The sequence below is a fragment of the Filicampus tigris genome, chromosome 4 (assembly GCF_054856515.1).
Source record: "Filicampus tigris isolate MCC_2025a chromosome 4, RoL_Ftig_1.0, whole genome shotgun sequence".
Lineage (NCBI taxonomy): Eukaryota > Metazoa > Chordata > Actinopteri > Syngnathiformes > Syngnathidae > Filicampus > Filicampus tigris.
Window position 1 is genome coordinate 29154243 of NC_141220.1, and position 24846 is coordinate 29179088.

At 46.8% G+C, this 24846-nt stretch overlaps 2 protein-coding genes and 1 long non-coding RNA gene across 5 annotated transcripts in view; 2 read left to right on the forward strand and 1 right to left on the reverse strand.

Moving 5' to 3' along the window:
* LOC147149362 (uncharacterized) overlaps window positions 1-8518 on the forward strand; it is a 41161-nt gene extending 32643 nt beyond the window's left edge. For all 3 annotated transcript variants that reach the window (XR_015086384.1, XR_015086382.1, XR_015086383.1), the window contains exons 6-8: window positions 1517-1734; window positions 1885-2060; window positions 8361-8518. This is a non-coding gene — a long non-coding RNA (uncharacterized LOC147149362). The remainder of the gene's footprint in view (window positions 1-1516; window positions 1735-1884; window positions 2061-8360) is intronic.
* iqub (IQ motif and ubiquitin domain containing) lies at window positions 755-12886 on the reverse strand. Its single transcript, XM_086027328.1, has 13 exons — window positions 10342-12886; window positions 9358-9411; window positions 9140-9274; window positions 7510-7677; window positions 6589-6737; window positions 6365-6520; window positions 6043-6253; window positions 5654-5829; window positions 4985-5155; window positions 4265-4441; window positions 3174-3422; window positions 1893-2078; window positions 755-1653 (listed from the first exon to the last, which is right to left on the reverse strand). Exons 1-13 carry the CDS (start codon window positions 11417-11419, stop codon window positions 1507-1509), a joined length of 3057 nt encoding a protein of 1018 aa, XP_085883454.1. The 5' UTR covers window positions 11420-12886; the 3' UTR covers window positions 755-1506.
* Window positions 12221-24841, forward strand: wasla (WASP like actin nucleation promoting factor a). Its single transcript, XM_086027332.1, is given in 13 exon segments — window positions 12221-12796; window positions 14998-15132; window positions 15247-15333; window positions 16282-16378; window positions 16664-16687; window positions 19349-19532; window positions 20545-20587; window positions 20876-21029; window positions 22696-22894; window positions 22896-22919; window positions 22921-23302; window positions 23364-23472; window positions 24120-24841. Coding segments are annotated over 13 exon segments (1605 nt in total). The 5' UTR covers window positions 12221-12691; the 3' UTR covers window positions 24182-24841.
* Window positions 24842-24846: the final 5 nt, after the last annotated feature.

A 24846-nucleotide genomic window follows, 5' to 3' on the forward strand; every position in this document is an offset into this window, starting at 1 on the left:
CATGTTAGCGGCTGTTGCTAATGCTACGCTAGTTGCAGTGGACTGCAGTCCACTGGTTGGATTTGGTGCGTAAGAAGAAGGGCCACACACCCCGACTGGCCGAGGCTGAAAGTCTTTTCCCGGCACTGAGCCGCCGCCAACGTGGAACACATCAAAATGCTCTCGGTTGGAAGCTTTTCAGCTCGTTAATGTCGCGCGCGCACTGGTGGAAAATGTGAAACGGGCACTAAATGGCAACAAGACATCAGGATGAGGAGAGGAGAGTTTGTGGAATCCAAACAAAAAAAGTCATAATAACAAAAGACGAGTGAGGATTGTCCAAAGTGTAACGAGCTGTTCACACACATTTGGCCCAGGATGATGTGGATTATTGACGGTGTGGTTTTCAGCTTGCGGTGGTGCGACTGCACTTTCCAGATGTGATTTTTTTCATTTTTCATATTAACAGTGCCGCTTCAACGGAACAAGCTGCGTTTTACATTTGGCTTCTCAAATCCGCCTCGAAAAGGTGCTGACTCACACTTTCCCTTCATGCTTGGATACGAGACGGCGGCTGTGGCAAGACATGAAACTGAATGAAAATGACGTACCGCCATTAGCGTGACCAAAACGATCACCATTATCGCTATTATCGCCATACAGGGGGGTGAGTGGGCCAATTTGATGCTTTGTGTTCCAAGCACAAATTTGAGTTATGAGTGCGCTTCAAATGCAAGTACTGTACAGTTAAGTGAAAAAAAAGGAGTCATAAAGCTACTGTCCATGACCCTTACAATACAACTTTATTGATATAGCGCATTTCACAACAGCTGTAACAAAGCACTTTACATCCAACGACAAAATAGCCATAATATAACAAATGAAAGCAATCAATTAAAACACAAATGACTACACCGGAAAACAGCAGAAACTTTTATTTTCCTGCACATGTACCTCCAGTTGGAAAACGTTGGACATTCCCAGAGGATAAACAACCCTTTCCAATGAAAATCGACATTGGAATTGACATAAACATTTAAGCTATGCTTTTTTCAAACAGATGAGAGTATATTTGAACAAAGGGCAATCATACAAATATGATTTCAAGTAGAATTTTCACCTGCATGACAATATTCACAAGGCTCTAACTGAAAAATTCAAATATGTGCTGCAATGTATACAGTATGTATGTATGTATGTATGTATATGTATATAGTCAAGCTTTTGAAGGACTTCACCCATGTGACCGAGCTTGTTGTTTATGAAATGAATACCAGGAGGGGAGGCTTGTTCGCTCGCTCACTCGAACCTCGACAGTCCAGGCTCAAGAAAATGATCCATAAACTAAATGACTTTGTCGCTCGCATGTTTGACTTCTCCGTAATTCTTAACACGATTCCATTTTTACCCAGGGCGAATGTTTAGCCATACTTGGGTTGTAAAATGAGCCCCCAGCTGGCATCGTGCGAGCGACACGGCGGCAGTGGCGAAGGCTCCAAAATATTGCGACTGGCGGCGCTCCCTTTGTCACTTGCAGCGGGCTCCGCGTTTGGCGGCGGCGGAGGCGGAGGCGGCTTTGGCCGAGTGCGCGGCCATGGCGGGCACGTGGTTGTAGTGGCGGCGGGCCAGCAGGTGTTTGTGCTCGATGCCGCGGATGACGGGCACGTCGTACACCTGAAGGAAACGCTCACAACAATGGCTGGCGTGGCAATACTTCAAGCTACACTCAAGTACCCATCTAATACACGCATACTGGTAGGAGTAGCAGCACTTCCTAAATAGAGTTCACTTGTCTTTCACTTTCAAGTGAAATAATGCTCCTGCACTACTGTATTTGAATGGCGCTCATGACGTGAATGCAAGTACTTTTTTCTTTCTTTTTTTTTTCCGGCGAGCGTGCGCCAGCGACCGACCTTGAGCACGTCCTCCACCAGGAGGTGAGCGTCTGTCTCGTCTTTGCAGAGCAGGACGCAGTTCCAGGGGCTCCAGTCCTTGTGGCGCTCCCAGCGGACCAGGACCAGGCTGAAGAGGTCGCCGTTGCCGCTCAGGGCCGAGCGGGAGCCCCAGATCACCTCCACCAGGTACTGGATGTCCTCCACCTGAGCGCCGACACGAGCCGTTGTTACATGCTGGCGCCGCCGCCGCCAAGGTTATTCTTCTCCAAGGGGAAGTCAACCCAAACATATTTTTTTCGCCCACTAGTCGAAACACGACATTCGGACTCATGTTACGTTTGTGGAATGAGACTTAATGCTGCGCCCGTTTTTAGCCATTCCTGGGGGCGGCCGTTTTGTCGCTTCTGTCGACTGAAAATGACATCACAACTGCTCAGGGCTCAGGTAACGACCAATCATGGCTCAGCTTCAGAAAACAGGTGAGACGTGATTGGTCGCCCTGACTTCTTCTTTAACGGATAATTAAGAATACTCAGACAAAAAAAGAAAGACTAACTGAAACTCCAGTTTATGTTTATAAACGTAAAAGTATAATTTTAGCAAAAAATCTCCTTTTTTGTTTAGTCTTTGTCAATTTCGGAGTTGATTTGAGATTTATTTTGGTATTGTTGTGTGTCCGTACAAAAGGAAGGAAGGTCAAAACGTCAATTGAGAATTGTAGTTTAATTTACTTTATTGCTCAATACTTAGTGACCTTTTTTTTTTTTTTTTTTTTTTTAAATCTTGCGCTTGACAGTTACTCCATATCTAAAAAGATTAACGAAAGCTAACAAGAACTAAATTAAATCGACAGGGTCGTCCCATGCCCAAACTATGAACATTTTAACCAAGCAGATTTGGATTATGGATGAAACTTGTACTTGTAGCTCGTGATGCCACCGCACTAAATCTCAAATTTGAGGTCAATCGGAGCGGGCGTTTGGGAGCTATGGCCCGCCGATTTGTGACATTTTGGGTAAAAAGGGGCGTGGGCGCCGTCCTTTGAACCCAAAAGTCTCAGCAACTACTGAGTTTCAGAGATGTCATTTTTGTGGGTTTGTTTAGCAGCTATAAGGAGTCAAAGTATATTCAATGAATATGTGAGTACTTGGACTCCTGCTTGCTGCTAAACCCAAAAATTGTACATCTGCGAAATATGTTGTGGAGAACATGTTAAGAGCCACACGTTGTTGTTGTTGTTGTTGTTGTTGTGCGACACGGCCGTGTGTGTGTGTGTGTGTCATCTGCGAGCGAGGCCACCTGCAGGGTGAAGGGGATGACGTTGTCCTTGTTGAGCAGCAGCTCGGCGTCCCTCAGCCTCTTGAGCATGTTCTTGTAGCAGGAGAAGTCGTCGCGGCTGCCGGCGATGTTCTTGAGCCGGGCGCAGTCCAGGCAGCGGCGGCTCAGGTGGGCGCGGGCGCACGAGCGGAAGTGGGCCGAGCTCAGGTAGCGTTGGCAGCCGTGGCACAGGAACACGTCGTTCCTCAGCTGCGACGTGCTCTGGGGCACCTGCCCAAGGATTGCGCAATGAGGCCCACGTTGAGTCCAGACACACTTTGTTACAGCCGTGTTCCAAAATGGATGCCGTTTAAATTCCTTTCCCCGCAAAAAATTGACAAATAATACGGCTTATTTTTTTACATTGTCGTTATGATGTTGTGTTGAATTTTGAAATATGGAATTAAAAAATGAGCGCGACAGTACAGCCTGAGGCAAATATATCTCCCAATATTTTTGATTCAGGCTGTACACCGCGCTTCACTTTTCTAAATAGATTAAAGGTGACTCTTAGATTTTTATTCACTAAAAAAAACGAGAAAAGACTCATTTGAAGTCGTGACTGGTGTTGTGCAAAGAATTTGGAGGTGGATTTTTGATCAAGGCAATAACACCAAAACATCAAGTGCTTTAAATACTTGACATTAGAAAGATGAGTTTTGACGTCGAACTCGTTGACTGGCAGCTGTTGTCAACGCGGCTTTGTGTGTTTTGCCAGCCGTTTGGAGCCTTTTGCCGGATCTTTCAAGACTCGCACAATCTTGGCCTCTGACAGTATCAAATCGCGGAACCAGTTCAAACCGCTCGCTTGTAGCTTTTCCCGTTCTTTAGCAATCGGCAGCAGGGCATGGCTTGGTTTCACCCAAAACATCAGTTCTGACCAAAAAGTGGAGAAATGGAGCTTTTTGTGACAAGACTCAAACGAAGAAACATGATTGAGATTGAGCAGACCCAAGTGCGAAGCCCAGCGCGGGCAGCGCCGACACGCCGCATGGTTTGACTTGAATCGTTTTCAGAAAAAAAAAAAAAACAAAAAGCCTTAACATAAGATGTGGAAAAGTGTTTTTCCGTACCTTGAGGTGCTTGGCCACCTCAGGGTTGAATCCCGGCGTGCGGATGAACTGCAGGAAGTACGTGCACAGCCTCTTCCTCAGCCCTTCCAGGTTGGCCGTCTTCACCTGTCGTCGCATCAGGTCCTCCTCCCTGCTGATCAGCTCCACGATCTCCCGAGTCAGCGGGCACGGGTGCGCCTGCGCCAACATCGACAATCCGCTAGCAAAAATCACATTTCAATCGCCGTGCAACTTTGAATGACAATTCAATTGCATGGAATTCTTTTGCAATTTTGGTTTGTTTTTCAAACAATTTGGTCAATTTCCTAGTTGGCTTTATATGCAAAACATTCAAATTGAGTCATTAAGCAGAGAGTACGATTCCTCCTTATACTTCAGCAGTCATCGGGCCCTTTGGTAGACAGGCGCAAGTGCGCTTGGCGTGAAAACGGCCGCCTCTGCATTTTCCGGCCGTGGCAAGCCTAGTTTACCGTGTTTAGCAATTCGTCGGACCTCGCCGGGCCTTCCGGCGGTGTCTGAAATCACGCCCGCCCGATAACTCGGTGACCGAAAGCAGACTCGAATTTCGACCAGCTAAAAGCAGGTCCAAGTTGCGGCGCAAGTGTTGGATTTGATCAAGAGATTCTACGACGCGCGCATCATGTTTCATTCATGACAACAGCGAGTCGTCGTCGTCGGAATCGATTCCGTGGAAGGAACGCCGATTCAATACCGGCTCACCTCCACGGTTTGCTTGAGGCAGAGGAGGATGTCGAGCCGCTGCTCCTGGCTGACGGGCGACATGGCCACGCAGTCGTAGAGATCGCCCAGCTCCCTGGCTCGGATGGTGTCGGGCGTGTCCATCTCGATCAGGCGCCCGTCCGCCGCCCGCCACTGGTGAGGCGTCGACGACTGATGCGCGCACGCACCCGCAACTCGTTAGGATTTCCAATTCAGCACTGGCCTAGCACCTCTAGCCCTGCTCTGAAGTTCTCAACGTATTGCTGGAAGTACTCTTACAGTAAGTAAATACTCCTGGTGACAGGTCTAGCTATTTAAATATCTGTAATGCTAATCCCCATATGAATGCTCTTTCCAGCGTCCAAAAACACCCGCCGTACTGCTACTAGTTGAAGGACGAAAACTCCTGCCGATCGTGCTCAGAATATTGCCGAGCACTATTATTCGCAGTACTACTACACACACTACAGCGTGGGTATTATTTGCTTAGGTACAACTAGGGCTTCTACTCTCGGAGGTGCTAATGCTACTTGAGACAGAATACGCCCAATCCTTGTAGTCGGACCCCTCAGTTGTGCTTCTGGCCTGTTGACTAACAGTGCTTCTGCTGAGGCACAATGACAACGTAAACATGAAGACACGCTACTCGAGTAACGTTTGCATTGTGACCTTGTCCAGGAACTTCCTGACGCTTTTGTTGTAGTTGTTGCTCCTGATGGCGATGCCGTGGCGTCCGATGGTGGCGATGTACTGCGTCTCCTGCTCCAGTAGCGAGCACAGGGCCGCTTTCCTCTCGGCCCCTCGCAGCGTGGCGTTGATCTGGTGCTCCTTGTCGCTCCTCCACTCTTGGGTGCCACACAAACATCTCAAATTGCCTTTCGCCGTTGAAATGAACGGGAATCCATCCAGATAGCCCCGCCGCAATGCTTTTGCTTAGCCCATCGATGACGTTTCCCATTACGTGTTAGCGTTAAGCTAGCGGACTTGAAATAGCCAAGCTGTAATTCCCCTTGCTTAGGTTTACTGTTAAACTAAAACATGAGAATTCTTGCACGCACTCTCCAGGGCGTTGTAGAGCAGGTTGAGGTCCTCCCTCTTGCGCGGTTGCATCCAGCGGCCGTGGCTGTCTTGCAGCTGCTCGGCCCGCTCCTCGTGCCTCCTGCGCTCCTGCAGGTCCAGCCAGGCCAGGCGACGGTCGCGCTCCCGCCTCAGCCGGTCCACCGCCCGGCAGCTCAGCCAGCGACGGGTGTGCGCCTGCAGCCGGATCACCTGCCGGCCAAAGCTCGCTGAGTCTCAATCCCTGCCCTGGCTTTTTTTTTTTTTTTTTTTTGGTACATGTTGGCGCCGTAGCAGTTTCAGTCAGGCGTGGGCGTTACTCACAGCGTTGAGCCTGGTGTCGTGGTACTCGTCGGCGGTGACGTAGCGGCCCGGGCTGAGCAGCTTGTCCTCCATGTTGGAGATGTAGCAGCCCACGCTGGTCATCTGCGTGGTGACGCTGGGCGCGCACTGCTGCGTCTGAGGCACCTGCTCCGCCGTCTGAAGCGCGGGACGCGGCGTCAGCCCTCCGTGAGCGCCGCATCTCTTTTCCCGGCCAGGGCGCGTACCTGCGCGTCGCGGCTGACGATGTCCACCCCTCGGCCGGGCCTGGCCCTGCGCGGGGTCTGGGAGGAGGCGTGGTGGTACTCGGCGCCCGTCAGCTTGTGCCTGTAGCCGCCCAGGAAGGCCTTCTGCCGCCGGGGGGGCTCGCCGTCATCTGGGACGGCACATGGAGGTACAGCGTGTGTCAATTCCAAAAATATTTTTTTTTAAAAAGAAAAAAAAAGAAACATCTGAAGCAGGGCGAGACCATTGGCTGCAATCTTCCAATTTGACTTAATGTCGGGGGCGGAGCTATGACAGATTGACAGATATACTTTTACATTTTTTGTAAATTATGAAATTATTTTTGAATTTGTGTTTCGTTGTGTTTTTTTATTGTATATTGTATAGTATATATTGAATATTAAGAATGGCATAATTGTGGTTGTCTAAGGAAGATGTGAACTTCATATTGAGTTTGTCCTTTTATTTGAATATACGATGTCAAGTGAGAGAAATGTTCAGGCCCACCCATTAGCCACCTTCTGGCTCCGCCCCTGCTTAATGGTTCCAAACGCTTAATGGGGTAAACGTCTACAACGTAGAGTATCAGACTGAGCAATCAGAACTTGTGTTCAGCGAAAAAGGCCCACATTTGACAGAGTACATTTATTGTGAAGCAAACACAAATGAGATCGTTCCTCACTCATTCTTAATACTTTTGGGGACTTGTTTGCTCTGCTGTCGGATTTTTCCTCATGTAAAAAAGCTGCTCGATAAAGGTTGCGAAACACTGAGCAAAAAGCAACCAAAAACGCAGTCCTGAGTTTCTGTCTTATCTTTCCACGTCGATAATCTCTCTTGCTTTCATTTCAACATGAAAATAGTGCATCTCGATTAAAAAAAAAAAAAAAGAATAAAAGCAAAATCCCACAAGTTTCCATTACCAGTTATCGGGCTCACATTGATGACGTGGGGCTCATCTTCCCGCTCTGAATCGGCATCGGCGAGCAGCAGCTGAGCGCGGGGGTCCGATGACGTCATCTCCATGCTGACGGCACCGCGCGCCTCCACTCCGAGTTCCGAGAGGCTCTGCTCATCCCGAGCCTCTTGCCCTGAAACGCAGTCAAGCGGGCACGCGCGCTGCTGTCTTTTGGGGCGGGTTTAGGCGCTAGCTAGCAAATCAGCGCGTGAGATAAAAGTAGACAATGAGAGAGCACACAAAAGCAAAGCTACAGCAAATAAAATGGCATCAGCTAGAAAATGAAGCTCAGCAAATTGTTGCTTTTTTTGGGAGACTTGATCCTGCTTGTATTATGCATGTTGGGCAAGATTCTGTATGTGTGTGCATTTTATTTCACAAAAGCCTGACTTCATAGTATGATAATGACTTTTCCGTTACGGAGCGGGTTTACGAGCATTCAAAAGTGCACGTGCACATTGACTTACGGCCCACCCCTCAGTGAGGTATTTAGTTTTGCCCCCAGTAAAATGTCTAGCCACGCCGCTGGTTTTGGTCCTCTGAAAAGTGCAATGAAACAGACAAGCCGCAAACAGAGACGGGCGCTGTTCGTTGCTTTTTATGGACAGCTGCCAAAAAAAAAAAAAAAGGAGTCAAAACGTTTGTAGCTCATGTATGGACTTTAAAATTAACTCCCCCTTCACATATATTCCACATGTAATTGAATATGCTCAACAAAAACACCCACTAGGTCTTATTGGCAGGTGTGTGCTCATTTGAAAGAAAGGCTGGCAGTACTATTGACACTTTTAAACTAACTTTTTCTTTTTTTGACAGGTACTGCGAATAACTGCAAATAATATGCCTCCAGAACAGAGAAAATGGAAACAGTATTGCAGGGCAGAAAAATGCTCTTAAAGAAGTCAACCCAAATATAATTCTTTCAAGAATATGTTCTATGCAAACCCACTAGTTGAAACACGGCATTCGGATTAATTGTGCCTTTGTGGAATAAGAGTTCATCCAGCCGCTTTTAGCCATCTCCGGGGGCGGCCATTTTGTCACTTCTGTCAACTGAAGATGACGTCATTTTCAGTCAACAGAAGTGACAAAATGGCCGCCCCCGGAGATTTATGTGACGTCATTTTCAGTCGACGGAAGTGACAAAATGGCCGCCCCCGGAGATTTATGTGACGTCATTTTCAGTCGACGGAAGTGACAAAATGGCCGCCCCCGGAGATGGCTAAAAACGGCTGGATGAACTCTTATTCCACAAAGGCACAATTAATCCGAATGCCGTGTTTCAAATAATGGGCCTGCTGGGAACATATTCTTGAAAAAAAGATGTTTGGGTTGACTTCCGCTTCAAGCAAGGATGCAAGCTCAAAAGTAGATTAGAGAGAATGAAGGGGGGGAAAAGAGAAACAGCTGGCCTGCGGTAGAAGGAAGAAAAGTAGCTTTCAACTGCTGCATGTAAAGATGCATCAATTAAAAAGAAGTCAGGTGGGACTGAAGGAGGAAAGAAAGAAAGAAAGAAAGGAAAAGATGGCAGGAGAAAGGAGCAAGAACGAAGGCGGGGTCAGAATGGAAGCGAGGAAAAGAAAATGTGTCGATACCATCGAGGGAAATGTTGAGGACCTCGGCGGGCACGTGAAGCTTGGCGGCAAAGTGCGACTTGAGCTGCTGGACGCTGCTGCCGACGGCGAAGGCGGCGCTCATCATGTGACCGGCGGGCATCAGCGTCACCTTGACTGGAAACACGCGGCACAAATTGCCAAGCGCCTTCGGGACACTTTCGGGACACTCAAGAACATCCCAGGATGGAAAAGCTCACTTGTAGCCGTCGGTTGTGTCCCATGTTCCTCTCCGTCCTCAGCCCACTGCTCATCTGCACGCATGAACAAACGTCAGGCTTCCATCATGTCGATTAAGCAACCGATTTCCGCCTACGCTGCATTCTTATTCGCTGACTCCCACGTCACTCAACAGGCCAGCCTTTTACAGCCAACGCATTCAAAGTCACAGATAGTACAGTGAAAAACAGGAAAATGGCGACCCCAAGTGGACAATCATAGCTGCACCTCATATGCATATTTGTGAAGGGGCTATACATGAAGCTTAAAAAATAGAAATGAATGCAATAAAGGTTCGTGGATTTTTGATCTGGGGTTTTTGAGTTTTCCTTTGACGTGGGGGGGGGCGCGTTCACAAACAATCCTGTATTACTGTCAAAATGTCAACATTTTAAAAATAGTTTTACCCTTCCCACATGTAATTAAACTCCGCAAGAGCTTTGCCATTTTTAAAACCCGTTTGAAGACACATTTCTATTGATTGGCTTTTGAGACTGTTTTTCCGGTCGGTGTCTATTGTATATAGTGTTTTGTTTTCAATTAATGATTTCACTTGTTGCATTATGGTTATTTTATTGTTGTATTTAAAGTGCTTTGTTATATCTGTAGCCGTTGTGAAATAGCGCTATAGAAATAAAATTGTATTGTATTGTAAATGCCACAAGATGTCGACAAAGCGCTTAAAATGGAGGCTACTGATCTGTTTGGATTTCTTGACGGTGGTTTGTAACAAACAGCAAGGAGAAAGCGTCCACACCGTGCATCCACGATGTCGACAAATATCAACTCATCTAACGTAGATGATTATTCATCGTTATTCAGTCGTGAAATGATTCAAGACAAATGAACCACCATCACGTGAGGCTCGTCAATGCTATTAGCTAGCATGCTAGCCTTCACTCCGAGTCTATTTGAATCATTTTAGCGGCTGATTGTTGATGTCATCTCCGGTGTGTCGCGCTCACCTGGCCCGGAGCTGCTAGCCGCTTGCTCCTCGACACCTCCCGCTTCTCCATCTGAGGTCTTAACTCCTGCTAAGGTCTCAGCCTCCCGATTGTCTTCGGTGCTTTGTTCTCCTTGGAGTGCAGACGGGTTTACTACGGATCCCGTCTCATCCTCATTCCCTGGTTCTCCTTGGTCCTCTAAGGTTTTTACTTCTGATGAGGTTTCATTCCCTTGTTCATGTTCACTCCTTGGTTCTCCTTGGTCCTCGGGCGTGCTCGCTCCTGGTAAATTTTCACCCTGATTGCTTGCTTCTCCTTTGTTCTCAGAGGCGCTTCCCCCTGGTATTGGCTCATGCTCATCTCTTGGTTGTCCTTGGTCATTCTCTGGTAAGGTCTCGTTGGTTTCATTTCCTGGTTCTCCCTGGTTCTCAGAGGCACTTACTTCTGGTTCTCCTTGGTTCTCCTCTGATCCTGCACTTAGTCCTGGTAATGGCTCACCCTCATTTCCTGGTCCTCCCTGGTTCTCAGAGGTGCTCCCCCCCGGTAATGGCTCACCCTCATTTCCTGGTCCTCCCTGGTTCTCAGAGGTGCTCCCCCCCGGTAATGGCTCACCCTCATTTCCTGGTCCTCCCTGGTTCTCAGAGGTGCTCCCCCCCGGTAATGGCTCACCCTCATTTCCTGGTCCTCCCTGGTTCTCAGAGGTGCTCCCCCCCGGTAATGGCTCACTCTCATTTGCTGGTTCTCCCTGGTTCTCAGAGGCACTTACTCCTGGCAATGGCTCACCCTCATTTCCCGGTTCTCCCTGGTTCTCAGAGGTGCTTCCCCCTGGCATCGGCTCGTCCTCGTTTCTTGGCTCACCTTGGTCATTCTCTGGTAAGGTCTCGTTGGTTTCATTTCCTGGTTCTCCCTGGTTCTCAGAGGTGCTTCCATCTGGTAATGGCTCACCCTCATTTCCTGGTTCTCCTTGGTCTGATTCTAGCAATGCTTCATCCTTGTGCTCCTCATTCCCTGCTGCTCCCTGGCTCTCCTCACCTCCTGGTTCTCCTTGGTTCTCCTCTGATCCCGAAGGAATGATCGTTTCACCCTCCTGCTCTGACATTTTTTAAATGTATTTTTACATCTGCTCCGTTTTACATTGTTGACTAAGCGAGCTGTCAAACTAGAGTAGTTGCAAACAGGACCACGCAACGCTTCTGTTGACACGTTGCCATAGTAACCACGAGGCAAGCCGACAGCACCTCCCCTTTTCTTTATTAGCTCGTTGCCACGGTCGTAACAAAACGTGACGTAGGGCAAATGTTAGGTATTATGACGAATTAGAAAAGTGTAACAAGTGACAAAAATGAGCTCATTTTTCGATGATGCAAAGTATAATTTAAATCGAAGCGGTTGATAATTCATAGTTGCATCCTTGATTAAATATGTGCTCTAGAAACAAAGGAAAGGGTGAAAACTTAACGTTTGGGCGTTTTGAGTAAATAATGTCCTTTGAAGTGTTTTGATCCTGTTTCACGCCACATAACACTCTTTCTACGAAGTAAATTATTGTATTTTTTAATTCCTTGTGAAGCTGCAGGTTAAATTTATTGAATTCGATGAGCAGTTGTGAACAATACACGATTAATATTTTAGGACTTTGGGGGCTTTTTAGTTTGCAACGAAGCGTCAGCCATCTGGCATATGCGCGTGACGTCACTACGCCAGCCCCGCCTCTCCCTGCTTTGCCTCCGCAGAGAGCGAGAGAGCTGCAGTCCTCGGACCGAACCACTTTTGGGTAAAAACGAGTAAAAAAAGAACGAGTCAAATAAAGCGTATTAAACTCCCTCAGAGTATGTTTATTGAATTAAAGCTTTATTATCATATATATTGGTGACAATTTGTGAGTTATTTGAGTCCACCTTTTGCTCTTTACTTGGGGGGGCGTTTATAGCGACTCTCAAAACTCCCCTCAGCGCATTCGCCCAAGTGGTACGCCCCATGTAGTTGCCAATTGCCATGTTGGATGGCCGCATCACCGCTGTCGCTGCTGCACTTTGAACGATGAAACTCGCACCTTTCCTCGTCTAAAGAACCCAAATAGGGACGACTGTGTATCTTATTCCACACCAAAGAGAGGAATTCGGTCGTTTTGCGTTGGAAAGGTAGTCCAAGAAGACACGCCCGGTCCTTGGCCGCCCTCCAAAGTCAGCCAAGCCTGCCCGCAAGTCGGCGGTGATGATCCGGCTGATGGAGGCCACAGCGCCCGCAGCCCGCATGGACGTCGTGTAAAAATTGCCGTTTTGTTTCTCCTTTCTTTTCTTTTTTGGGGCGTGGGGTTCGTCGGACCGCTCCCGCGTCCTTTTTAGCGGGGGCCTGCACAAACAACAGTACCATGAACAGCCATCCGCTGCCTCGCCGGGTCGCCAACGTGGGCTCCCTGCTGCTGACCCCGCAGGAGAACGACTGTCTGTTCGGCTACCTGGGCAGGAAATGCGCGGTGAGTTTGCGCGTGCGGTGCACCTGCGCCGCAGCAAACGTGCGCAACTCAAGTCACGTTCAAATGTGCTGCATCACTCTGGCACACTTTTTAGGAGCTCGAGCGTACTCTTTTTTTTTTTTTTTTTTTTTCTCCTTTGCAGACACCCCCCGCCCCCGGCTCATTATTCTGCCTCTTGGAATACAATGAACCCCCGCCTATTCGCGATTCTCTAATCTTGAACAAATAGGTAGGGTTTTATGAGTCTGAAAGTAGTCTGAAATCTCAAAATAAATGAATGTTCTTAAAATAAATACCACGCAATCATGGTAGTGGAACCAACAAAACAGTGATGTGGTTTTAGTTCCCATTCACGTTATTCATGGGTATAGCAATTAGCAATTCTGGACAACATGGTACATTGTGGATGTTGGGAACTTGGTCTTTCATTTCAAGTGGAATTCAAAAGTCGTGCATTTAACTTGCCTTAGGTTGCAGTAACCTTGATAGATGAGTCTCTGCAGCAATTTTGATGGTTTTTTGAAAATCAAATCCGTAAGACATTGTTTCCAAGGGTAACGTCATGAAGGAGTTTGTCATCATATTTAAGTGTTAGGGGTTGTAATTTGTTGTATATTTATGTTTTGAAATATTCAAACGAGCAATATCATTCCTGGCTGGTTTGTCATTAGCGGCACGGCTCTGTCCCGAGCCCCAGCTAATAGTGGGGATTTACTATACAATAAATATTAGTCTATTTTCATTTTGCACCCTCTTTGTGTCTCATGATCGTTCGATTTTATGTACATGATGTCCGTTTTCAAGAAGCTGTCTTTTGTAACAAGCTAATTGTCAGCATTCAAACACCATTAGAAATGGAAACGAGCACGCTAATAACTAAAGCTTGACATGATACCTCTGTGACACTATCAGTCAAAAGTTGTTTTTATATAACATAAAGCTAAACCTACAAAGCTAACAAGCCTAATTGCGAAAAATCCAACACATGAATCATGATATACATTATTATTCTCACACCAACCAACTTGGAAAACCCCTCAAATTGTGACCAGTGGAATTAAACCCCCTGTGAATATTTGTAATCCTCAACCAGAGAGGATTAGTTGCTGGCCTTTGGCTTTAATTGTTACTCGCGCTAACTAATGACCAGTTCAATGATGTGTTTTCCTCCAGTATTTGAAAAGAAAGACAAACTTTGGGTGCACAGTGCTCGTGAATATTTGTGTGGAAATGATGTGAGGCAGGGATTGGAAAAGTGGAGGTGATTGTGGTCTTCATGTGGTTACGTCATTGTTGTGAAGTTGAAGTTGAGGGAAATATATAACTTAAAGATAAAGTGCTCAAGGACAACAATGAAAATCTTGTGTGTATATCTGTATTGGGAGTGAAAATCTGGAACGGACTTAATAGTGACCCACAACGATATCAAATCAACATTTTTGAGAAGTATAGGAAAGAGGAAGACCTTAATAATGAGTTGTAACAACAATGACTATGTTATATTATTATCATCATCAATATTGTAGTATTATTAATGTTATTGTCATAGAAAAGAACATGTAGAAGTGTGTATGTATACGATAGATGTATAAGGTACATTTTGTATTATTAATAACGCCCTTTATTATTATTATTAGGAGCTATATTAGTGTATACAAGTAGATTAACTGTGTAAGAATTAAACCAAATAGTATTCTATTTTGTCTAATAGTGTGTTTACACACAATTGCCAAATGTTGACGCATACACATCCTGGGTTTCAGTGTGAGGTGCCTAAACTTGTGCAATTTTGAACGCATTTACATGTCTCTTTCTCATAACCGATGTGACAGTCTGTGATTGAAGGCCTAATCTTTATCTTCTACTCGAAAGCTGTGCCGATCCCAAATCTAAAGAGAGGCGGCGCCGCCACCTACAGGGATGGCATAGTCATTGCAGTGGTTTACAAACCTACATCTCAGAGATGATAAGCGTCTCTGCGTCGACCCAGTGAAGAATGTTAATATTATTCCAAAAGTTGCACATTCAAATGCGCTGCTGATGACTTCCCCCATCTGAAGTTGCATCAACCAGCGTCGCCACGCTACGATTTATTTGTACACACAGACACGCACACAAAAATATGTGGACATGTAGACACTGCGGCAGGCCACGAGACTCCACGTGACGTGAACCTGTGGCGGTTGTTTTTTGTTTTACAGACGTTGTGTTCGGCGGTGGTTCAGGTGTACGCCGCCGACCGGACGTGCGGCTGGCTGAAGAAATGCTGCGGGGTGGCCTGCCTGGTCAAGGACAACCCGCAGCGGTCCTACTTCATACGCGTCTTTGACATCAAGGTGAGACGGGGCAGTCGAGGCGGCGGCGGCGGCGGCGGCCTCCACAAACGGCCCCACGCGGAATCTTCGGCAAGCCGAGGAGCCGACTGAGTGGGCGGGCCTTTTGTCTTTCAGGAGGGCAAGACCATGTTTGAGCAGGAGCTCTACCACAACTTCTCCATCAGCTGTGCCAGGTCCTACTTCATCTCCTTTGTCGGGGACGTGAGTAGGATTCTTTTCTAATCGTCAAACTTGAATACAAAATTGTGCCAATGGAAAAACAATAATAATAATAAATGTGCGAGGAAGGAAAATGTCTTGGAGAAAAGTAAATACAGTTGACCCCCTCTATTTTGGGGGTGAGGGACTGTGCTGGCTGGCTGGCTTGTGAAAAAAGCAAAAATGCCGCTTTTAATTAATGGTCATTGTAATCCAATGGGGGGCGAGAATGTTTTTCAAAACCACGGAAAAATGTCATCAAATGATGATAAACATTCAATACATGGGAAAAGCAAAACAAAAAATGTGTTAACAAAAATAACCATGAATATTAGCATTTGATTATATTTCTCAATCGTTTGGAGCTAATTAGGGATATCATGAGCTTCCTTTCTAATGATGCATTCTCAAAAGAACTGGATCACATTTTGACATTACAAATGGTAATTATTAAAAAGAATATGAAAAATAGAAATGAAATGGTCTGGTTTTGGAGGGGTGCACCCACAATCGAATGCACAAATGAGGCGAGGACACAACAGAATGGACTAAAATGTATGTACTGTGCCCCACCGACCCCCGCCCCACTCGGAGACTGGGCTGGCCCGCAAGTAGCAAAAGTCCGTGTGCAGTATAACTGACCCCCGTTATAACTGCATTGAGGAAAAACAAAAAATGTCAGCCCCAAAATTCTTGAATAAGCGGGCGGGAATATGCCACCAATAAGTGTTCTCTGTGGAGGTTTGCCCCACCCCCAATAAAGAATATTTTTACAAAGTCTGCAAATAGGTGTGTGTGTGCAGGTGCCAATCTGCAAGTATGTGCTGTTCCATTATTTGTTTTGAAATGTCATGCACATGACCAACAAAAAAAGAAAAGAAGCAAACTGACACTTGACTTTTTTTTCTTTTATTTTTTGTGTGTGCGTGTGTATGTGTGCACGTCCTTCAGACCAACCAGATCGGTTTGAACTTCGCCAGCGAAGAAGAAGCCAAACGCTTCCGAGTGTCTGTTAACGAGCTGCTCGGGCGAAGACAACGCAAGACGGGCAAGTTGTTGTGCGCCGATGACTCGCTCGCCGGCTTTCGCCACGTCCTGCCCGGCTAACCTCGCGGCGGCCATCTTGCGTCTTGGTTTTTCAACTTCTGAGCACGCCTTCTTCTTCCATCTTTTTTTTCTTCTTCATTTTCTCCTTCCTCCTTGACCTTCTTTTTCTTCTTCCTCATCTCTTTTTCCCTTCTTCTTCTCCTTCTTGTTTTTGTTCTCCTTTTCCTCCTTCACGACCACCTTGCTCCGCTAGTAATTGTGTTCATTTTTTTGTTTTGTTTTGCAGAGAAAATTGGTGTGTCTAAAAATGGTATGTTAACCTTTTTTTTTTTTTTTTTTTTTTTTTTTTTTTTTTGGGACAGCCAATTCTCACATTCATGCAGAATACCCAAAACGTTTTTCCAACTATATATATATATATTTTTTTAACCTTGTTTTCCAGTGAATTTCAGAGGTGCAAAATTTCATGCGGGATAGAAATTGGTAGCCACAAAAACCCAACGTGGAATAATAAGTAGCTAATGTTCCGTTTGCGCTTCAGCCAAAGGAAGGTATGGCGGCCCTAAAGGGACAAAGCTTTTGGCCGTGCTGACCGGGTGCCTCGGCGGCACAGTGCGGCGTGTCGTGCAGGTTAATCCACGGCGCGGGAAGTCGGTCCATCTGTGCGGCATGCGGCGCACAGGCCAGCTAACCTTCTGCTGGTGCGGCTAATCAGTAGGTCGCCAAGCCGCCGCTTTGTTGTCATGTGGCTGGCGAGTGTTGACAAACAAAGCACACACTCAGCGATGGCATCTCTGCTTAGCTGAGACTTGACGCAAAATTGCAATCTGAACGGTAGATTCTTAGTAAATTGTTACTTTGAGGGTTCAAATTTAGGGTTAGATTCGTTGTTTGGACATTTGGTTAGGGTTTGACTTAAGTGATAAATTTAAAGGGAAGTCAACACAAACATATTTTCTTCATGAATATGTTCTATTCAAGGCCACTAGTTGAAACAGGGCATTCGGATGTAATTGCGTTTGTGGAATAACTGTTAATCCACTCGTTTTTAGCCAAATCTGGGGGGCGGCCATTTTGTCTTCTGTCGACAGAAAATGACATCACAACTGCTCACGATGACCAATCACGGCTGACCTGACAAAATGGCCGCCCCCAGAGATGGCTAAAAACGAGTGCATTTTGCTGCTTAACTTATATTCCGCAAAGGCAATATTCATCAGAATGCCCTGTTTTAACTAGTGGGTCTGCTGGGAACATATTCTTGGAAAAATATAGGTTTGGGTTGACTTGAGCTTCAAGGTTATAGCTGAGTGTTAGGTTGGCTTTATGGGTTGGAGGGAGAAGTTCACTAGTGTAAGGATTTTGGGGTTAGCTTTAGGTCAGGGATCACCAACCTTCTTGAAGCTGATAGCTACTTCTTGGGTATGGATTAACAGGGAGGGATACCAGTTTGATACACACTTCTCTTGAATTGTCTCAATTGTTTTGTGGATATCAGGAACACACGTTAGGTGCAGCTCACCGGTGAAGTGGCTTACGGATATTATTTGCTCGTCACATATTGTTTGCTGAAATGTACTGCTACAAATAGAAATTAAAAAACGGATGTTTTTAATGATCATGACAGCAATATTGATCAAAAGTAATTGCGATGATGATCATTTTGGGGATAACGGTGGCACCCTAGGCCTCGGGTTAGATTGACACACAAACTGCAGATGACTGCATTTGTTAAAATGTCATTTCAAACCTGCCAGGTTTGCAAAGGAATCAAATATTCGCTCCCCGCGCTCGTCTGTTTTTGTTTTCGACTCTTCCGCTAACCTTTGCGATGCCGCTTCAGTCCAGTAGAATATCAAAGATGCTCGGACGTCAGAATTGGCGACTTGCTGCAAGTCGGTGGAGGGATTTGCGTCGGGATTAGCTGCTGCGGATTAAGGGTGCTGCTGCGCTTTGTAGAGATTATGAGCAATTGGAGGAGTGAAGATATTTGAAGCGATGCTAGACGAGGACCACGCAGACGTATGCAACCATTCATAATAGACTTGATAGGAGGAGGAATTATTCAATCTGTGTTGATGAAATTGACAAAGTGTCATTGATGTCAAAAAGAGATGAGCACTTTCCATGCAGTCACCATGTAGCTATTTAGCATGTAGCTAACATGTAATCACTCGCTATGTAGCTACCTAGCATGCAACTACCGTACGTAGAACTGCTTGGCGTTTAACTACTTACTATGTAGCTAGCTCACGTGTAAATACTTAGCATGTAGCAAGCTAACCCGCAACATGATCTTGACTTCCGACTTCCCCAAATAGGTGACGTAAGCGCGATGCGCCGCATGTGCTCGCGCTCAGCCCAGCGAAGCTTTTTGGGACCGCCACTTTTGCTCTTCTTTGTGTTTTATTGAGATGCAACGTGTGGGTTTGGACTTGCAAACCGCAATGTGAAACTGCTTATTGCGGCCTCGTCTGGCTCGTTTAAAACCAGGAAACGGGCGTCCGCAGTGGAGTTCCTTGGCTGCTTAGAGAAATCTGTCTACATCTGTCGGCCAATCAGAGGACAGAGATGTCACGGGTCTCCTTGGCCTGCCTTCTTGAACCAGCTTGGCAGAGATTCTGACGAGCGGTTCTGTTGTAACCGCACACCTTGAAAACGTGTCATGGAAAAGCGACCGCACCGGGCGGAACCAGGCTGTTACGGAGTACAACTGGTACAACGGAAAATACTTGTAATTGTTGACAAGTTTTTTTTTTTCTTTGTAAATGTATTCAAAGTGCGCAACATGGACCTACTTTGTATGTCGCCGTTTTACGTTTAACCACTCGCAGAGGCATCGGACTGCGTATTTTGTCAACTGCTGTCCATCGCTGTTGCTGTGGAGCCACTAGCATTATTAGCATTAGCATTGTTCAAGTGTGTCAAAAGGTGTCACGGCCGTCTTGAGTAACCCAAGCGTCCCCCGCAGGTCCCACGCTCCACATGGCCACGGTGGACATCAAGAACCCGGAGATCAACAACGTGCGCCTGCTCAACTCGCTGGGCTCTCAGTACCACGTCAACAACGTGCTGAGTCACAGGAAGGACAAGAAGAACAAAGTCAAGAAGAAGAAGCTGACCAAGGCCGACATCGGCACGCCCAGCAACTTCCAGTCAGTGTGCTTTCTTTTCCTTCCTCGAGCTAAAGTTGCTCGGCAATGTCCTCCAAAGCATTTGTTGAGGAAAAAAAATGTGTACCGCAGCCAGCACAACAGAACTGTACAACTGACGGAAAGGAAGCTTTTAAATCCACACCTAGCAGCTAGCTAACATGTAACTTCGTCCTAGCATGTAGCTACTTAGTAAGGCGAGTAGGATTTTGGAAAAAATCCTCTTATTGCAAAGTGTTTGTGATTGCGATTCAATATGCAATTCTTTTTTGAAGGTCCTTTTCGATTGTATTTTTCAACAAATAAGCAATGACTTCAACTTTATTGCGCCAAACAGTATCAGCGCTATCATATCGTATAGCTGGGGCGCCCACGTCCGGTCGTTTGACATGTTTCCTTCCCCCAACACAACTGATTCAAATAATTTGCATCATTATCAGGCTTCTAATGAGTCGATCATTTGAATCAGTTGTGTTGGAGGAGGGATGTGTGTGTGTAAAGTGTCTTCAGCCTTTGTGCATGTTTAGACCCTCAAAAACTTTAACAACATGAAGGCCTAAACACTCTTCCAAGCAAATATAAGGTAGGCTACACGTGGTTTAACCAGCTAGGAGAAAAAGCATCAAAGAAAAACGTACTAAAAGCGCCATGTGCTCCCACAAACAACACACTATTAACAACGCACCTGTTGAGTTGTTTTCTTTCTAAACCTGAAAAGGTGAAAAAGATCAAGCATGTTAGATTCACGCCCCAAGCTCTGGTGAGATGGAAAAGCCACCAAAAACGATACGCACCTAGCGCGGCAGGCTTTAGTCGTCTCTGCCTGCTCTGACCGTCTCCTCTCGGCTCCCAACGACCAGTCAAGACGCATTTTCAGCAAATGGCGAATATGTGGCGAATACAATTCAGCGCGAAGCATGTAGCGACCTAGCATTTAGCTACTTAGCATGCACATGCGCTCGAGCGTGCTTCACTGCGGCCTGATTGCGTTTGTTTGTCCCGTCTCGTCCTCCAGGCACATCGGTCACGTGGGCTGGGATCCGAACACGGGCTTTGATGTGAGTAGCGAGCGCGCGCGCGCGCGCACACACACGGCACCACAATAAGGATGCCCTGTGTGCATGTTTGTTGTGGTGGCCGCACGATGACATCACTCAACAATAAGCTATTGTTGTCACGCACATGTAAACGTCCCTCCAAAATGTGGACTTGTTGTCATGGTGACAGTTTAGTGACAGTCACAACAGCGCCACCAACTGATGCACAACGATGTCCGTAAATTGGCCTTTGACGTGTAATGAACAACAACAACAACGTGTGTGTATTTGTGCCTGCCTTCCTTTTAGTTGAACAATTTGGACCCGGAGCTGAAGAACCTCTTTGACATGTGCGGTATCTCAGAGGCTCAGCTGAAGGACCGAGAAACCTCCAAGGTCATCTACGACTTCATCGAGAAGAAAGGAGGAGTGGAGGCCGTCAAGAACGAGCTCAGGAGGCAGGGTGAGTGTGGGTGTGTGGGTGTGTGTGTGTGTGTGTCGGCGAAAGAGCAGGTTGTGAGAGAGAGAGAGAGAGAGACAAAAGTGTGTATGAGATGAGAGGGTGAATGAGCATGAGAGCAGTGTGTGTGAGTGGGGTAAGTTTGTGTGAGAGGGTGATATTTTGCAAGAGAGGTCATTTCCTGTGAGTTACTGTGAGCGGGTGTGAGAATGTGAACACGAGCTGGGTTTGGGGGGAGGATACATTCATGTGAGAGGGGGCGTTTGTGTCCAAGTGGGAGACATGGATGAGGGCGAGAATGTGAGAGGATTATTGTTTGAGCCTTGGCGGGCCCCACACGGCCTGCGGGGCTTTTTAATTTTAAAAATTTGAATCATTCAATGATTTCATCTCGTCCCTGCAGTGCCCGCGTTTTTCCAGTAGGTGGCACTGAACATTGGTGGGCCTTTGTGGGAGTGCAGTGGGTGTGTCTTTCTGCACGAAAGAAATGGGGTAATGGGTCTTGTCTAGCGATGACGTCGGAGCACATACGCCAAATATACATTTCCGCGTCTAGAAGCGAGTGAGATTTTCCCACCACCGCGCCAAATGAATCCGCTTTATGAAGTGGATTGTAGCGATAGTGAAGCCTCGCACTTCCTGGCAAGCTTTGGTTGAGTGTGAAGGAGAAGACTTTTTAGGCCCGCCGCCGGCCGCGTCGTCCGCCAAAATGTAGCGACCGTTACTTGTCGGGCACATTGAAATGATGAATTTGATCTCAATTCTTTTTGTTCTCGTTCACGTCCTCCACTAATTTCCCCCTCAGTTTAAAAAAATATATAGATTTCTTTCTAGCTGGGTTTTCACTGACCGTGCGGCGGCAGGCCTTGCGTTTTTTGAAAAACATTTCACAAGGACGATAAAAGACAATACAATTTTTGATCTTTTTTCCTTACTGTTTAAGTTTGTTCCTTGTGTTGTTCATTGCAAAGAACTTAGCTTCACACTCATTTGTAAGAGATTTATTGATTGCATTATTTATTCTTTACTAATCGTAATTGTTACACTTATTTTTACTCCATCCTCTGCTCATTTGGTTTAAATGATTGATATTTTGTTTTTAGTCACATTTGAGATGTTTATGTAGATGTTATTGTTCAATAAATTAATATCTATTACCACAATTACAAAAAAAGTACATCAAGTCTTGAGATAATTGAGGAGCTCTTGAGCATGGAGTCGCTAAAGAGGACAACGCAAGGAGAGGACTTGCATGAACAGGTGTGGAAAGGCCGCATCTTGCGTATTCATTGACACAAACGTACTACCTGCGTGAGAGCTCTTTGGCACATTTGAAAGGCGCAGCCATCAGTGCACACTGGTAGTCAATCGGCTGGTTCGTTTATTTGCGTGCGTTATCCGGCCCAAACACTCGATGCAAAATTCCTGGCCTCTGTCAAATTTTACATCCCAATGTGGCCGCAAGTCCGAAAGTTTGTGTGAACGAGAGAGAGTGAGTTTGATGGATGAGGACGACTAAATATGAGAACGTGCGCGTGCTCAAGGGTAAAGTGGAGAGATGTGCGCTGGAGAGTACGCGTATGAGAGGCGGATGGCTGAACGGAAGAGTTTATGTGTTGTTGTTTTGGTGTTATTTGTTGTTGACGCGACCGTCTTCTCGCCCGTGCAGCGCCGCCACCGCCCCCCTCTCGGGGTGGCCCCCCTCCTCCTCCCCCGCCCCCGCACGGTAGCCCCGCCCCTCCCCCTCCTCCTCCCCCATCCAGAGGAGGTCGCGGGGCTCCCCCTCCTCCTCCCCCGCCTCCGTCCCGCGCCCCCTCCTCGGCCCCTCCGCCCCCGCCGCCTACCAGGCCGGGAACTTTGGGTGCGCCACCCCCCTCCTCCCACCAGGGCCGGCCCCCCCCCACCAGCAGCACTCTCAGCCCCCGCCTCCCTCGAACGCTTCCCTGCAAGCGCCGCCACCTCCTCCTCCCCCGCCGGCCCACCAGTCGCCAGCCGGTCGGGGCACCTCGGCCGGCCCCGCCCCGCCCGCTCCCCCGCCTCCTCCGCCGCCCCCTCCGCCGGGCCCTCCTCCCCCACCGGAGCCGGACGTCGTACGGAGCGACGCGCCTCGTTCGCCGCTCCGCGGTGGGAAGTCGGCGCTCCTGGAGCAGATTCGGGGCGGTGCCCAGCTGAAGAAAGTGGAGCACAACCACAGAGAGACGCCGCCCGGCAGCTGCGGCGGCGGCGGGCGGGACGCGCTGCTGGACCAAATACGCCAGGGCATCCAGCTCAAGACGGTAGGTAGTGCCCGCACGTGATGTCATCACCTGAACCTGGGTAACACCTTGGTCTCCGCAGGTGTCGGATCATCAGGAGTCCAGCCCCCCGACGCCGGCGCCCCCCGCAGGCATCGTGGGCGCCCTCATGGAAGTCATGCAGAAGAGGAGCAAAGCCATCCACTCTTCAGGTGCGCAGCTTGTCCCGCTTGGCGCGCGGTGGCAATACAGTCAAATGTCGCTCATGTTATTTCAGAAAGAAAAAAAACGTCCAGAAAATAGCATGTATTTCCCCCAAAAGATCTTTCTTCCTGACAACAAAGTTGAATATTTCTAAAAATAGTGGTATATTTACATATTTTTTTGAAAAAAAAAATCAGAAAGTCATAAGCTTCCGAAAAATGTTGGAGACGAAAGAGAAGTGGTATATTTCCGAAAAATATTTCCAAAGTGGAATTCATCTGAAAGTAGCTGTATATTTCCAAACAAGTTGTATGTTTTTCAAAACTGTCAAAAGTTGTCTCTTTCAGAAAATAGCTGCATATTTTGCAAAAAGCCCTCTATTTCTTTAAAAAAATGTTTTCCCCAAAAAGTCTGATTTGCATATTTCTCAAATATTTCGTATATTTCTCAAAGGTTTTTATATGTCCAAAAACTCTCATATATCATTCAAGTCGTATAATTCCCAAAATTGCTATTTTTTTTCCCCAGTCTGATTTCCAAAAAGTCATATAAATCTGAACTCAAGTTTTATATTTCTGGAAAAAGTGACATTTCCAAAAAGTCATCCATTCAAAAAAAAAAAAAAAAGAAAAAAAAATGTGTTGCCTGCTTTCAGACGACGACGATGACGATGACGAGGAAGAAGACTTTGAGGAGGACGACGAGTGGGACGACTGAAAACGAAAAGAAAAAGTCTTCCCCAAGTGGACTGTACAAATTTTGCGTGTATTTATTTGGACTCATTTGCATTTTTTAAATTATTGTCATTCCTGTGAGTGTCGCCGCCTCGTTATCATTGTCGTAGTTTGGCAGCCATCTTAAGAACAAACGCACTTCCTCCGTCGTGAAGACATTTCAGCATTTTTTTTTTTTTTTTTTGTACGATTCTGTTTTTCTTACCATGTTTTCCCGCCTGCAGACTCTCTAATCCATTGTCTGATTGTCCTTTACTGAGACCAAAATGCAACTTTTTCATGAACATTATTAATTCTTGTGACTGAGGCGTTCGTTTGCACAAGCATTGTTTGTTTTTCCGTGTCCGATCGCATTTGATTCCCCGCAAAGTTCCCGAGCGAGCGTTCACAAAGCTTGTGGCGACTGACGGTCTGTCGACAGATTTTTGCGACATGGTTCCTCTCCCCCCTGGCGTCCGAACGGCCGCGCGGGCGCGTGGCGACGTCGCGCTCTTATGCAAAGCGAATAACGGTGAACCAAAATGTAGAGAGTGGAAAGATGTAATGGAGCTTTTAACTATTTTGTTTTTAACCACGCCGGCCAGGCCAAACTATGTGTGGAGAGATGCTAAATTGTATACTGAAATAAATGTTAATATTTACAGTGGT

Coding starts and splice junctions, on each gene's coding strand:
- iqub (XM_086027328.1), bottom strand. CDS start 11,419: ATGTCAGAGCAGGAGGGTGAAACGATCATTCCTTCGGGATCAGAGGAG. Junction 7,678..9,139: donor CCTCAACATTTCCCTCGATG/GTATCGACACAT, acceptor ACTGCGTTTCAG/GGCAAGAGGCTCGGGATGAG. Junction 6,521..6,588: donor TCGTCAGCCGCGACGCGCAG/GTACGCGCCCTG, acceptor CCCGCGCTTCAG/ACGGCGGAGCAGGTGCCTCA.